A 15,518-nucleotide genomic window follows, 5' to 3' on the forward strand; every position below is an offset into this window, starting at 1 on the left:
AGAGTGTGTACAGAAGCAAGAAAACTATGAAGAGGACCTTGAGAGTATAAAAAAAATCTATGTGAAATAATAAAGGTTAAGTGAAAATATAGAGTAAGGAATCTGAGGAAGACAGGAAGAAAGGAGGATCAACACAAATAAGTGTGGATGTGAAAACTATACAGAAAACATTTATTTGGTAAACTTACTAAAAATAAAAATAAAAAAGGTGTTGAACAGAGTTTTCTTGAATGGATGAATAATGCTTCTTCCAGGAAACATAGATGATGTGGGATTCCCCTCTGTATGCTATGAATATGTTTTATTATCAATGGTTATTAAAGAAGATCTTTTGGCCAATGGCTTGGTAGAATAAATCCAGGTGGAAAATCCAAACAGATATAGAGAGAAAGTAGGCAGAGTTAGAGAGACACCATGTAGCTGCTAAAAGAGACAGACGCTGGACTCTTACCAGTAAACCACGATCTCATGCTGATACATTAATAGAAATGGGTTAATTTAAGATGTAAGAGTTAGTGAATAAAAAGCCTAAGCTAGTAGGCCAAACAGTGTTGTAATTAATATAGTTTCTTTGTGATTATTTGGGTCTGAGTAGTCAGGAAACAAATAAGCAATCTCTGTCTACAAAAGTCTTGGTTACTTGCAAGAATTAGATGGTAAGACTAACTGAATACTGAAAACATAATATGTGTTGGCTGCATGACATAAAGAAACCAAGTTGGAATTCAGTTGGAAGATTTCTCCCTGAAGGCTAGCTTTCACAGTTTCAGAAGATGATGTGCAGGCTGCTGGATGGGAAATGTCATCACAGTCATATTCAGCTGTAAACTCTTTATGTGACAATAATGACCTGCCAGGCACAATGTGCCCATTGGTGCCTTAGCAATTTGATTCTTTGGAGGATAAGCAACCACTTTCTGTTGGCATTTGAAGTCCACTTCAGAGAAGGGAATTTGTTTCTGGTACTATAAGTCTGGGATAAAGCCATAGTTAAAGAAGATGTAGTCCTTAGTGGGGTAGCTCCTGACTGTTTTGGTAAATGAACATGATGTGCCTTCCAAATGGTCTTCTAAAATATTTATGATTAGTCTCATACATTAATAATTCTGTCAACTTTGGTCATAAATGCTTCTTTTTGTTTTTCTTTTTCAATGAGTGGTAGTTAACCCATTATTACAGAAACTCATAAGTGGAGAAAGTACTGAGAATAAATAACATAATGCTTGGCCCTAATTGGGACAACTATAGCACTACCCAAGGCTCACAGAACATTTTCAAAGGTAAGGCAGAAAAAAAATGAAAGAGTCAGTTAAAGAGAGGGGGAATTGAGGTTTGCTGTCTTGAGTATGTCACAGATACTGTGCACTCTTGGACTCTCAGTAGCACTGATTACCTATGGAGGACCTACTCTAGAGTGGGTCCAGAAGCTTTCTATCACAGAAGTAAAACAAAGGACTCAAAAAGTTCCTAACATCACATCACAGAGGACTTTTCAGTACTTTATGCTTGTTAAGGACTTTGCAGCCTAAGAGGTATCACCCAGACCCTCCTAAGTAGGTATAGACAAGTTTTAGGTTGGAGAGAGAGAAAAACAGAGAAAAAAGAAGGAGAAAGAGAGAGAGGGAGAGAGAGTTTCTTCACTAGATTAGTTACTTCTGGTAAGGTTTCATGGGCTAGTAAATAACCCTTGATTTTGATTCCTGCAACTACCCCTAATGTAACTCATTGGGTAAACTCATCCCCAAAAGCTATCATAGTATAATGAGTCTTAATTGAAAATCAGAAAGGGATTATCAAAAATGAGAAGAGGTTAAAGGAGAATAATAGGAGGTAAATATTATAATGTCTAGTGTGTGCGTGTGAAAATGCCATTATGACATGCTAATATGTACAATTAATAAGTTATAATAGCAAGAAAAATAGACAAATAAAAAGAAATATTCTCATAAAAGAGAATGAGTTAAAAGAACCAGAAAAAAAAAGAGCAATCAAGGGATCTACTTTTTGTGCCTTAAAAAAAAGTAAGGAAAAGTCTCTTTGAATCCTGAGAAGTAAGAAATTTTCCTACTTATAGAAACAAAGCTTATTCTGACATCTGGTATAAGTTTCTTAGAAAAGAACATTATCCAATTCCTAGGTGATGTACTAAAAATTTGAATATTAAATATGTCAATATTTATTCTATTTGTCAATTTGATGAAGATGTAGCCCAATTTGTGTACATGCCATGAACACAGACATGTGATTAACTGCACATGAGCTACACAATATGGACCTATGTACATCTTACCATGGATTAGGAACAGTATCCTTAGGCTCTACCTCTCTTGCCTAGCTCTTTGGAATTAATAGCTGTGAGAGTGTGTTATTCATGTGTGTCCAGTGATACAGTCACTGGTAAGCTGCACACAATCCACAATGATCTTCTACTATGTACATCTGATCAACTCTATTTCAATTCACTAGTAACAAGTATTAAGTATAAATTTAGAAAGTGGGAGTGGGTCTAGTAGAAAGGGATCGTTGGGAGTAGGTGTGGGATCAGAGAGAGAATAGGGCATGGGGTTGACAAAAATATCTTTAATGGAATTGTTAAATAATTAAAGAATAATTTTAAAGATCATTTTTGCCCAACAGGTACTTGGAAAATTAAAACAAACGTTCTATGCTAAAACTATTATCATGCTGTAGCTATTATATTTACAATACTATTACTGTCTAAATTTTCCTAATATAACGCACACAAAAAAGTTCAGACCCAGAAAATATATATATAGCTTAAAATTACCCTTTCTCTGGGTGCACAGCTATAGATCTTGGTTGATCCAGGCCTTGGGACATAATTACATAACGGAAAGAGCCATTGAGTCTTGCAACTTCAATTAAATTGAAACCATGATCTGTCCAATATATGTTGCCTAGGAGAAATACAGAAATGTACACAATCAAGTTAGAAGTAACAGAAATCTTTTCCCGTTATTCTTAAAGTTAAGTTTCTGAGTCTTCACATAGCTAAGAGCTTGTTTACTTTCTTCGACTATATATTTCCTAAACAGCTGTAATTAAACTAATACATAGAGAATTCAAATTCCAGTCTCTTATATTGCCGGTTTAAACTATTTAGTATTCATTGACATATTTGAAAGAAGTTGAAACTTCTCCAACTGCTCAGAATAAGTGTTTTAACTTTATACTGACTTTAAGTAAAAGGAAACTTCTTATGCTTTGTTTACGATGAGAAACTCTCTGGAGAATTGAGCAAACTTAACAATATACATTCTATATCTACATAAAAAACACTTATCCAAAGGCAATAGAAAAAGTTGAACCAAATGAAAGAGAGAGTATTTACCCCTTTGGCTAAAAAGAAATTTCAAAATGTTAGAAACAAGAACCAGAAATATTTTAAAAAATAATGAACCCCTTAGAAAGAATAACTGTGGAACAAAAACAAGACTACGCCATAGATTTACCAGCAATCCAGTCAATAGCTACTCCTTCCACTCTCCCCAAGCCATTGGTAACAATATCTTCTTTCCAGGTCTGGTCTCTCTTAGCTCTGCTGATTTTATTTAGGCCCATGTCTGTCCAATAGATGGTGTCATTTTCTATTGATAAACACACACAAAAATGCACACACATTATTAAATGCACCAACATATATATTAGGATCGCATTAGAATCAGTGTTGCAGGCTCATCCTGGACAGGATGCAGTAAATTCTAAGCATTCTTTAGGATTATTTTCTAACATGAATATGAGGAAAAGAACTATAAAATGAAATAAACTGAGTTTCAATCAGCATTTACATTTTAAAGATACATTCATGAATTTTTTATTACATTTTCTGCATTTGTCTAATTGTTTTAGCTCAATAAGTCTTTATTCCCATGAAATTAGGATGTTTATTCCAAGCCATGCCTTTTTCTTCTAGTTTTTGTGCTTCTTATACTGGAATCTGAACTGGATACTCCTGGGGGTAATCAATGCCAGAAAGCCTCCAAGTACAGAGACAACAGACAGCCATGTATGGTCCTTTCAGTTATATCAATGGTATTTTTTTCTTTTTTAATTTTTTTTAATTTTACATACGAATCCCAGTTCCCCCTACCTTCCCTCCTCCCTTTTTCCCCATCTCCCTCCACTCCACTCCCCATCCACTCTTCAGAGAGGGTGAGGTCTCCCATGGAGAGACAACAAAGTCAATCACATCACTTGAGGCAGGACCAAGTCCTTCCTCCCTGTATCTAGGCTAAACAAGTTATCCCTCCATGGGGAATGGGTTCTGAAAAGCCAGTTCAAGCACTGGAGATAAATCCTAGTCCCGCTACCAGTTGTCTTAAACTGTCCCAGTTGTACAACTCTTAACCACATTCAAAAGGCCTAATTTAGTTCCATGCAGATTCCTCAGCTGTCAGTTCAGATTCAGAGAGCTCCCACTAGCTCAGGTCAGCTGTCTCTATAGGTTAACTGAAAGTGATCTTGACCCATTTGCTAATATTATTGCTCCGCTCTCCTTAAGACTGAACTCCAGAAGGTTGGTCCACTGCTTGTGGATCTCTACATCTGCTTCCATCAGTTACTGGATGAGGGTTCTATGATGACAGTTAAGATAGTGATCAATCTGATAACAGGGCAAGGGCAGTTCAGGCGCCCTCTCCAATATTTCTTAGATTCTTAGCTGGCATCATCCTTGTAGATTCCTGTGAATTTCCCGAGTGCCAGGTATCAATGGTATTTAAAGCATAAGGTCATTCAATATATATAAAGACTGAAATCACCTCATCACCAATTATTCCATCTAAGGATCTAAATAGCTTCTCAATGGAGACAATAATTCTCTCATACTTTTCAAATTCTTGTTATACAAATGGGTTTAAGAACTTTTCTATGCTATTGTGTCATTAACTAGTGTGCTTTTTGATATTTTGAATGGAAAAATTTCCTAAAAGACTATAAATGAAATATATTACATAAGCATATTCATATGTAATAAATGAAGGGTAGCAATTATAGGTAAATGGTTTTCTACAAAGCTTCTAGAAAGACATTGGAGACAATTCATTAAATAATAAATTTGCCATCAGTTCAGGTCTTGTGCTGTTGCCAATGGGGCCATTTGAAGAACAAATTCTTTAGGATCAATATATTTTACCACTGGCACACTGACAGACTGCAGAAATAGGGACAATGTAATTAATATACTAAAGTCATTTTTAAAGTAAGTATTGGGGATTCTCCTCAAATAAAATTTACACTAATTTCTTAGACAAGTCCAAGGACTGATATCAAACAGCAGTGCTGTCAACAACAGTTACGTCACAGATATGATGCTTTGAGGACAATAGAAGGTAATATATCCACACAGCTAGCAGAAAAGGGAGGCCTTCTTGAATCAGCCTATCAGCTCATATATTTTGAAACAGGGACTTGACTAGACAAAGAACATTATTTTATTTTGTAAACCTACTAAGTAATATACAATAAATTCAATGTTTTGCTTCAAAGGTACTAATGTCTATGAAAGATCACGTCCACAACCTCAAGCCATCGATTTTGTCTCTGCATTGTATTTATCTAAGACAGTTGATATGGGCCAGATTGCCATGCTGATGGTGACCATCACCTTACGTTTGACGGTCACCATTGTTCACTTTTCCTCTTGTTCTACATCCACTTACTTTCCAAATAGACTTATACTTAACCCAATTCAATAAAACCATTGTTCTTTCTATTCTTTCAAAATGTAACCCACATTCACTAACATCCATTCCTACATAAAATGAAAGGCAATGCCTCTAGCTCTGACCTGGGATCTCCAGCAACGCCTAATTGGCTTTTGCTTTGACTTCTGAAGTTTTCCTTGGAGGAGCCTTTTTCAGTTTAGGTGCACATGTTTAAAAGGCAAGTAGACTGAACTTGCTTCCTTTCTTTTCCAGCTCCCCACCTTCCAACTGTGCGCGGTGAAAACTGAGTTATTTGCCATGACTGTCACGAACCATCCAAGGCTACCTCTTCCTCTCTTCACTCTATTATCTTTCCACTCTCTTCCTCATCAACCATCTTTAACGTCACAGACATTCTTGCTTTGGAGGCAAACTAATTCCTCTTCAGTTTCAGACTTTTTTGTATTACTTTTTCATTTAGTCTGGAATATTCTTTTCCAAGAGTGCTCTTTTCACAGACCTGTTGCAAACTCAAATATCCCCTTCTCAATTAAACCTTCTTGACTATTCTTCTGTGTAGCACCCATTAATGTTAAAGACATTTATTGATTGTTTTCTTGTCCATAAGTTTTGATGAGTGGTTATTCATGCTATTTCATGAAATGCACTTTCCATAAAACTTATTACAATTTCTGTACATAAATGACACATTTATTGATTTGTTTTTGTCTATCTTGTCTTACACTGATGTATTTCTCTAATGTTTCGAATTTTGTGTTACTTCCTGCTTTGTCCCCAGAAGCTGGGACAAAGCCCAGCATGCACCAATCTCACAGTAAACACCTGGTAAATCCTAGAATGAATGCAATTCACTGTATAAAGAATGGTAAGAAGCTCACACAAGGAAAACATATGCCAGACATGAAGGAGTTTACAAATGAGCTAAGAAACACAAGGAGAAATGCTGGACCACATATAAGGAGGTAAGATAAACAATTTAAGCTGTACAGTCTTCCATTAAGCAGGAACTTGAAGGAGAAAAATCACAATGCTCTTCACAGTGTATTATTATTCACATGCTTTGTTAGCTATGAAGATGTTCATTCTGTATAAGTATGATTCATTCTTTCTACATGTAGTACCAATTCTTGGACCTATATATCCAATATGTAACTGAACTGAAATTTGTATTTGTATTTCTTCTTAGGAAGAGAGTGAGATGTTTTATGGTAGGGGCTGCATTCACCAAGTTTTGTCTTAAAAATCACATGTATACAGACACATTATACATATGAGAGTATATGTGAACCCACAGTCAGTTTTGCTAGATCCAACACTAAATTTGCAAAAGAGTCTTGAGTTCTTTCAATGTTTAGCATATCAGCTATCTAATGATGCTTTTAGAAGGATAAAGAAAAGGGAAGAAGTACATCACTTCTTTATCACCAGGTCCAACTTTTTAATTTGTCACATGTTTAATGTACACGTGCACAAATGTATTTTAATGAAAACCTTGCTAATATCTGGGAATATCTGTAAAATACTGTTTATATAAACTGCTTTAAAAGTATAAAAATTAAATTTAATCATAATAAATTTTATAAACTCTAAAGACACACACTGTATATATAATGAAAGGCAGAAAGTTAGTAACATACTGTCATTACCTTGTCCTCAAACTAATCTCAAGTAACGTAATTCTTACACTTTAATTTCACTTTCATTTAACAGATATTGACAGTTTGTGCTAAGATTTATTACAGATATAGGTATAGGATACTGAACAAAACAGAGACTGTCCCAAAATCATGGAATTTATGTAGTGGAATAAATTTTAAAGAATAAATTTTCTTGGTTTTGCTTGTAAGCCTCCAGGGAGATCTTAGAGTTAGAGGCCAGCCTCATTTACAGAGAGAGAGTTCCAGGACAACCAGGGCTACACAGAGAAACCCTATATTACATAATAATAACAATAATAATTAATAAATATATCTTCTTAGAACATTTTGATTTGATAATAATATAAAGCAATTAATATAAAAATGTATAACTGAGGGGACTGATAAGTACAATGGCTCTCCCACTGAAACAATTTTACACAATATTTCCTATGAAAACTTTCAAGTATTAACATTTAGAGAGGCAAGTAGACAACTATAGTGAATTATAATTAAGCCCAAATCAAATTTATACATTTCCAGGCTGGATGAATGTCTCAGTGGTTAAGAGCAGTAGCTGCTCTTTGAAAAGTCCTGAGTTCAATTCTTAATACCCATATGACTTCTCTCAACCTATGGGTTCTGATACCCTCTTTTGAAGGGCAGACATTCACACAGACAAAACACCCATACACATAAAGTACGTAGTTATATATTGTCATGGTAATAATTGACAATGAATGAAATTAAACATATTTAATTAGAAAGAAAGTTTTATTGGGTATTACTAAACTTAAGGACTAAGAAAGAAAGTTAAATCTCTTAAAAACTTTTAATCCTGAAGTATTTATTTTCTTGTCATGCATTAATAAGTATTTACTCACTATCTCATTTAAATACTCTGCTTCCTATGTTTTAAAATCAAATTTCCTCAAATAAATGTACCTGATTTCCTATAAATAAAATATATGTGTGAAAATAAAATGCAATGAGAAATATCTCCTCATGAAATACCATCAATTCACTTGTCAGAGAATAAAAAGGAAGGAAGAAATGGATACATTTGTGTTGATCATTTCTCGGTCAGTATCATAGAGAATTTGTGAAGGACTCCATCTCTACCTGCCTCTTTCCCACATAAATAAATATGATAAAAATATATGTATCCATATTTATATCCCATTAAGAACATAAGGTTTATCCTCCAATGTTAAGGTCTTTTTCAATTGCACATAAGTGTAAAGCAGTATCCAAAAATAAAGCTCAAATTTATGTGTTATAAAGACCTTTTTATTACACTATAATTTTCATTGTTTTGTTCTTTGTTTGTTTGTTTTGACTAGGTCGGTTATCTGAAGTGAAAATGGATGGCATGTATGACTTTTCCCAAAATCTGCCAACTCAACATTATGCTGCCTTTCTTTTTAAACATCTAACTATTGTATTAAAAGTCAGCTTGTTAAATTGGATTATGGATTCGAAATGCTGACATTAAAAATATGATTCTATGATATCTACCAAAGATTTGATAAGTTTTCTGTATCTTCATTCCAGCTCGGGATGAAGAGTGGTGAACTGCACTTGTGACATCTCAGTGATGAACTCTCTGAGACAAAGTGATCATTTCATTTACCATGTCTTAGTGATTCTCATATCCACAGATACTTGTATCTCATGACTATATATGAATTTGAATGCAGAAAATATTGATGTAAGTATCATTCAAGTGGTTACCAAAAGCTGTGGACTTTCTTTGGCTCCTGAATAAGTAGTATTTCTCTTTTCTATTGATGAGACAGTATTTTAACTCTATTGCAACAGAACATTTAAAACTACTTTCCTTCAAGTAATGAAATGCAATATTGACTCCTGAGTTCATTTATCCAATTCATAGCAACTGCTCTATTTACTCCTTATGTTGCTTATATTTTACTTTTATAAGGCTTTAAAGGCTCACAATTTTTTCCTCTTTTCAAAATGAAAGTTTAGCTCAATTTCAGTCTTTTAGAAAGACTCATTAATATACCTGTGCATGTCTTAGAATAAACACAGCAGTCATTTCTGTGAAATGATACAGGTAGACACTTTTAATCAATAGGGTAATTTTAGTACATTTTTATGTTATCTCCAACTCTCTCCTAATTAAAAATGTAGAAACTAGATGGGCTGTTGACTCCACCATCTCCTTTATACTTGACTGATTCAACAACGAGGGCCTGTTAAGATAATGAACAGGCAAGACATTATAAAGAATATCTTCCAATTTACCCAGGAGTTCTTATCTTCTTCTCTTTCCTAAGTGAATCCATGTATGTCTCTCTTAGAGTCCTCTTTGTAGAATAGGTTATCTGAGGTTATGGACTTTAGCCTGTTATCATTTGCTTTAAGTTTAATATTTACTTATGAGTGAGTACATATAAATTGGGAGCCTGAGGATGGGGGACAGTTGAAGGGGAGAGAGGAGGAAGGTAGGCTAGTGGGAAAAATGTATAGCTCAATAAATACAATAAAATAGAGCTGTGTGGTGGTGGTTCACACCTTTAATCTCAGGAGCCAGAGGTAGACAGATCTCTGTAAGTTCAAGGCCAGCCTGGTCTATAAGAGCTAGTCCCAGGACAGGTTCCAAAATTACAGAGAAACCCTGCCTTAAAAAAAAAAGAAATAAAACAAAACATAAATATAGCAATAAAATGACCTGTGAAGACATTCTGTTATACTCATAGATCTGTGACTTGCTTAGCCAGTATCCAAGAATCTTATTCTTTCAGTGGATAACATTGGTGCATTATTTCAGCTTTCTACTCATTAGAGCAGAATTCACTTCTTTTCACATAAGTTCCAAAGAACTGAGGATTGGCATTTCAAATATTCCAAGGTAAAAGCTTTTAGGTGAGTATTTAAAATGTAATATATAATTATTATATTAAAAATAGAAAGTAGAAAGGGAGCAAGAGAGGTATAGCCATAGGCAAGATACACTACCTATTTTATTATAGACATAGCTTCGCTAACATTTTGATGGGGTGCTATGTATATCACAAGAAATTTTGAATGGACAATAAATTAAAAATGAATAATATTATGGTTGTAACAGAATAAACTGAGATAGTCAATAAAGTAATTTGTTTTACATTCTGTAGCTGGTCCTTAAAAGAAGACACATTTTTGTGCCTCTTAATTGACTCTTAATTAATGCATGGTAGATAACTGACAACCAGTATTATCTGTACTAAATGTAAATGTGTCTGTGTCTGGATATAGCATCTAGTTTGAGGCAAGCTATTGGATAGCAGCAAAACTTAATGTCATGGTTGGTGAGACTACAATTATTTTTCTCTAGCATTTATCAAAATAAGTGATTCTATAAAACTTTAAAGTATGTTCATTGTATTCGTTAATTATGCATGCCGATGTGTTCCATATCTTATAAGTATATGATCTACCTGGTAGGTCTTGCCATCTTCTAGTTTCTTCTTTTATATTTTATCCACTCTTTAGAAATTTTCACCGTAAAATCTTTCAATTTCTTGGTCAGATTTATAGCAAGTTATTTTTTGAGGGACGTGTAAGTGGCTAACTCCCTGTTTGCTTTTCTCCATATTTCTGTTGCAAATATTGAAAAGACAACTTGATTCATATATATTAGTTTTGTTGCTGAAAATGTTAATCAGAAATAAAAACTTTCTAATACTGTCTTTAGGGTCTTTTATGTATAGTATATATCTACAAATAAAGATATTTGACTTCTTCTATTGGGTTATCTCTTATTTCTTTCACTTATTGCTCTAGGTAAAGTTCCAAATACTTTAATATATAAGAGTAGATAATGTGGGGACTGCAGAGATAACTTAGTCATTTGCTTCTGGGGACTTGAATTCCGACCACAATATCCACATACAAAGCAGCTCATGACTACATGCACCAGATGCCCTACTTCCCTGGAGGGTAGACCCAAATCATCGGAGGACTGCTAGCCTAGTCACTGCTCAGTATGAGACTCTGTCATGAGGGAATAAGGCATGCAGTGAATAGAGGAGTTTTAGTACCTGCTTTTCCAAGATGCCAAATTTGTGATCTTTTTTTTTTTTAAAACAAAATTTTCTTAATGCAATCAAATGTAGTTATACACTTTGTTCTGGGGAATATTTTTATTGTTTCTCTTTGGTTTTGTGTTTTCATTTTCATTTAATTCTTGTAATCTTTGTACCTATTCTCTAATCTTCTTGACGTTTAACACTGCGCTACTAAATTTCTTTGAATTTTTGCATATCCTATAATCTTGTTACTGATTTTATTTTCACTCTTTGTGATCAGATAGAATACAAGGCATGGTTTCATTTTTTCTGTATTAATTAAAACTTGGTTTGGGCCCTTTTATATGATGTCTTGGCTGCCAAGAAGGGTGATTATGCAATCCTTGAGTGGAATGTCCTCTAGCTGTCTTTTATTTCATTTGATATAACATGCCATTAATTTCATATGCTTCTCTGTTTATTTCTTACCCAGATCATAACATGCCTGGTGAGAGCAGGGTCTTAAAGTAATTCACCATTATTGAATTGTAATATGATTTTATGTCTTTATATTTTAGATCTCTTTATTTCATAAAATTAGTGTACTCATGTTCAGTGTGTGTTTGTTTAAAACTCTTATTTCCTGGTGATTAATTATTGTATTAATCAGTGTAAACTGGTTTTTCTTCTTTATATCTTCTAACTCATTTTGATTTAGCATCATTTTGCAGATACTGGAATAATGACACCTGCTGTTTCCTAGTGCCGTTTGCTTGAAACTCTTTTCCTCTAAGTTTCATGCAAAGTAGGAGCTTACCTTTTCTGTTCCAGTGTTCATTCTATTCTTTCATTCCATATGCAGATTATTCTCATTTTTATTATCATCTTAAATCAATTGAGAAATGTCATTTTGTCTTAAAATCCACCTCAGAAGAGCTAGGATGTCTCAGCAGGTATAAGCACTTTCTACCATGCCTGGTGACTTAAGTTTGACCCCAGGACCTCCTATGGCAGAAGGAGAGAATGGACTCCAAACATTGTCCTCTGACCTCCACATGCTCCCTGTAAAATGTGTTCTTGGCCCCCATCCCCAAATAAAAAATAAATTAATGCTAAAATTATCAAAAACATTCTTTCAAGATGATGCTATTTTTTTTTCCTTAGGTATGACAATTAGGATGGTTTCCTGCAAATAGTTCCCAATATACTAATTTGATAGTGGAGCTCATGGAATTTCAAAATCTGTTTGTTATCTAAAAGTATCAAATTTTCCAAGTTATTAACTAAGGAAATTTTACAAATTTTTCATATAGTGCTACTCTTTGGTAATGAGTTTTGGTGATAATTTCTTAAAATTTTTGTTTTGCTTTTTAAGAAATCTTGGATATATATGAAGCTCAAAGAATTATTTACAGACATCTCTATGCACAAGCACAGAAATCCATCATTTTGTGAAGCTGAGTTTTTAAACTCTTCTGTGTCTGTCTATGGTTTCTTCTCTTACTTTACTACAATGAAGTTCACAACATGAGTCCCCAAAGTGCAGGGAAAACTTGTGAATAAATATGTTCAGCTTCTTGATAAATTTCAGATTTTAGTTCTTAAAGATTTTTAACATACTCTTTAGTTTTTTTAAAAAAATATTAGAAATTATTTTTATTGTTGCGGAACTTTTGATCATTTGTTACAAGTTTTAGCCGCTAATTGCCAATGGAGTCATGGTAAGCTCAGGGAAACTCAAGTTTCAAAGAACCTGTTATATAAATTTTGATTATAGAAATCAGAAAAAAAATAGTAGCCATTGGTCTCTGGTCCTCTCCATGGACTTTCACTCAGCACTCAGACTTTAATTATTTTTCCAACATCTTCTAATGACCTTGTACTAGATAACTTTTGACTTATGTAGACAGAAAGATGCACATTTTCAATAATCTGTCTTGTCATTCATTGCCAGTGACCTTAACAGACAAGCCGAGTTGCCACATTTATGAAGGCTGCCTTAAGGCTCTGGAATTCATGAATTCTCCTGGCTCATCTAAGATAACAGTTTCCAGCCTGCTTCTCACGTTATGACACTGACTGATAACAGTTATTTCTGGGGAAAGCCCCCATCACATACATTTTCAAAATCACATTTTCCACATAGTTTCAGAATAGGTAGCTTTCTCATGGCATTTCTATGTTTTCCCATTATAATTCTCAGCATAATGTTTTGTTTCTGTTCTGTCCCATTTCCCCGTGAAATCATCTTGGATTTAGTCAATTTGGACTTTACTGCTAATCCGACATATGCAGTATCATTCACACATACATAAAATACACACTCAAAGTGAGTTCATGGAAGTATGGGGCAGGAAGGTATATTAACACTTAAAAGTTAAAAATGAGGCTCTGGATCTTTATTTAGCAAGGTCATCTAATACCTCCTTCACTACCTTCTCAGTGGTTGGTTCTGTCCTATGAAGCCAAGTGAAGCACCATATTCTTAGTTCCTCCCTCTTCATCCTCCCACCTCTACTTCTCATCCCCTCCTCTTTCTGTTTACCCATTCTCACCAAAGATATCTTATTTCAACTTGAGTACCTAGTCTGCTTTTGTGAAATTTAGAAGTTCTTAAAATTGTCAGGGAAATCTGTAATAGCGGTGACACAACCACGCCTCCAAAATTTGAACTCACTTATCCAAAAGTACCGTATGGGTTAAACCTGACCAGACTGTGGTAGTTAGCAGTAACCACTTGTCAAAATCCTAGTGTCTCCTCAGAAGAAAGAATCTCAGTCAGAGGAACTGCCTATGTTGTCCTGACCCGTGGTCATGTCTGTGAGACATTTTCCTGATGGCTATTTGATGGATGAGGTCTCAGACCACTGAAACTGTGTCATCCTCAGGCAAGTTGGCCTTACCTACATAAGGAAGCAGGCTGAGAAAATATAGGTTTTAGAAAATAACAAAAACTATAAATAAATTCTTAGACAATAAAAGAAAATGTTAAAATTTTGGTTTTATGTTCATGTTTTTTACTCTTTAAAATTTCCTCTGTGTATATTAGTGTGTGAGTGTATATATATATATATATGTGTGTGTGTGTGTGTGTGTGTGTGTGTGTGTACATATATATTCATAATAATATCAACTAGACACTTTGAATAATTTATTGATAAAAAGTGAATGAATAAATATTGGTTAAGAAAAATCTGTTTTTTGGTAAGTTATGCAATAAATATGGAAAGTTTAGTAAAACTATGACAGCCGCCGCATGGAAATAATTTCACAGTGAAGCAAAATCAACAGAAAAGGACCATCTTTTGTCGTTAAATTCTTTATGTGGTTTTGATTAGAAGACACCCTCCAAGTTCTCATATCAGGCTTTGTTGATCCTTTCTGTTCTAAGACCTGATGTTTCTCCACATTCTTACCTGTTATTGGCGTGTAATTCAGTCAGGACATACAGTGAGACATTTAGAACCAGAGCATGCATAAGAATGCTATAAAGCAAAGAGATAACTTCACAGAGCAAAAGAGGATTTTCTTGAATTTTGAAGGCAAATGGATGGAGCTAGAAAACATCATTTTGAGTGAGTTAACCCGACCCAGGAAGACAATTATCACATGTACTCACTCATAAGTGGTATTTAAACACAAAAGAAAGAAAAACAGCCCCAAAATAAATAACAATCCCAGAGAACCTAGACAACAATGAGGACCCTAAACGTTGTCTAATCTACATGAGAAGTAGAGAAAAACAAGATCTCCTGAGTAATTGGGAGTATTGGGACCTTGGGAGAGGGTTAAAGGGAAGGAGAGAGGCAGGGAAGGGAGCAGAGAAAAATGTAGAGCTTAACAAAATTTAATTTTAAAAAAAGGAGGATTTTCTTTTGACTGGTTTTGAAGACTGAGGAGCAACTGCTTTAGAAGAGAAGAACAGCTCACTAAAATCTAGAGGTGATGAAGATCCAGTGCATTAAATGCAATGACTCCAAACTAAGAGTGAGATTGGCCACAAGACACCCAATGCCTGGGCTCAGGAACGAGTGAAATTGCACTTTCTGCTCTTCTGAATTTCTGAAAAGCATCATTTCAAGCACATTCTTAGTTTAATAAAGACCCAGGTTCTTAATATTCCTTGTTCAAAGGGATTCAATAATAAGCTACTAACAAATTCCATTTGTTTCTTTCATCTT

The 15,518-nt window shown here is 34.4% G+C and overlaps 1 protein-coding gene across 2 annotated transcripts in view; it reads right to left on the reverse strand.

Moving 5' to 3' along the window:
- The window catches only part of Lrp1b (LDL receptor related protein 1B), a 1,858,137-nt gene that overhangs the window by 515,141 nt on the left and 1,327,478 nt on the right, over window positions 1–15,518 (reverse strand). For both annotated transcript variants that reach the window (XM_087899923.1, XM_087899922.1), the window contains exons 36-37: window positions 3,474–3,608; window positions 2,789–2,918 (exon numbers count right to left, since the gene is read on the reverse strand). In XM_087899923.1, the coding sequence (XP_087756049.1) occupies window positions 2,789–2,918; window positions 3,474–3,608 (265 nt within the window). The remainder of the gene's footprint in view (window positions 1–2,788; window positions 2,919–3,473; window positions 3,609–15,518) is intronic.

Source organism: Myodes glareolus, chromosome 21 (genome assembly GCF_982192425.1).
Source record: "Myodes glareolus chromosome 21, mMyoGla1.1, whole genome shotgun sequence".
NCBI classification, from domain to species: Eukaryota; Metazoa; Chordata; class Mammalia; order Rodentia; family Cricetidae; genus Myodes; species Myodes glareolus.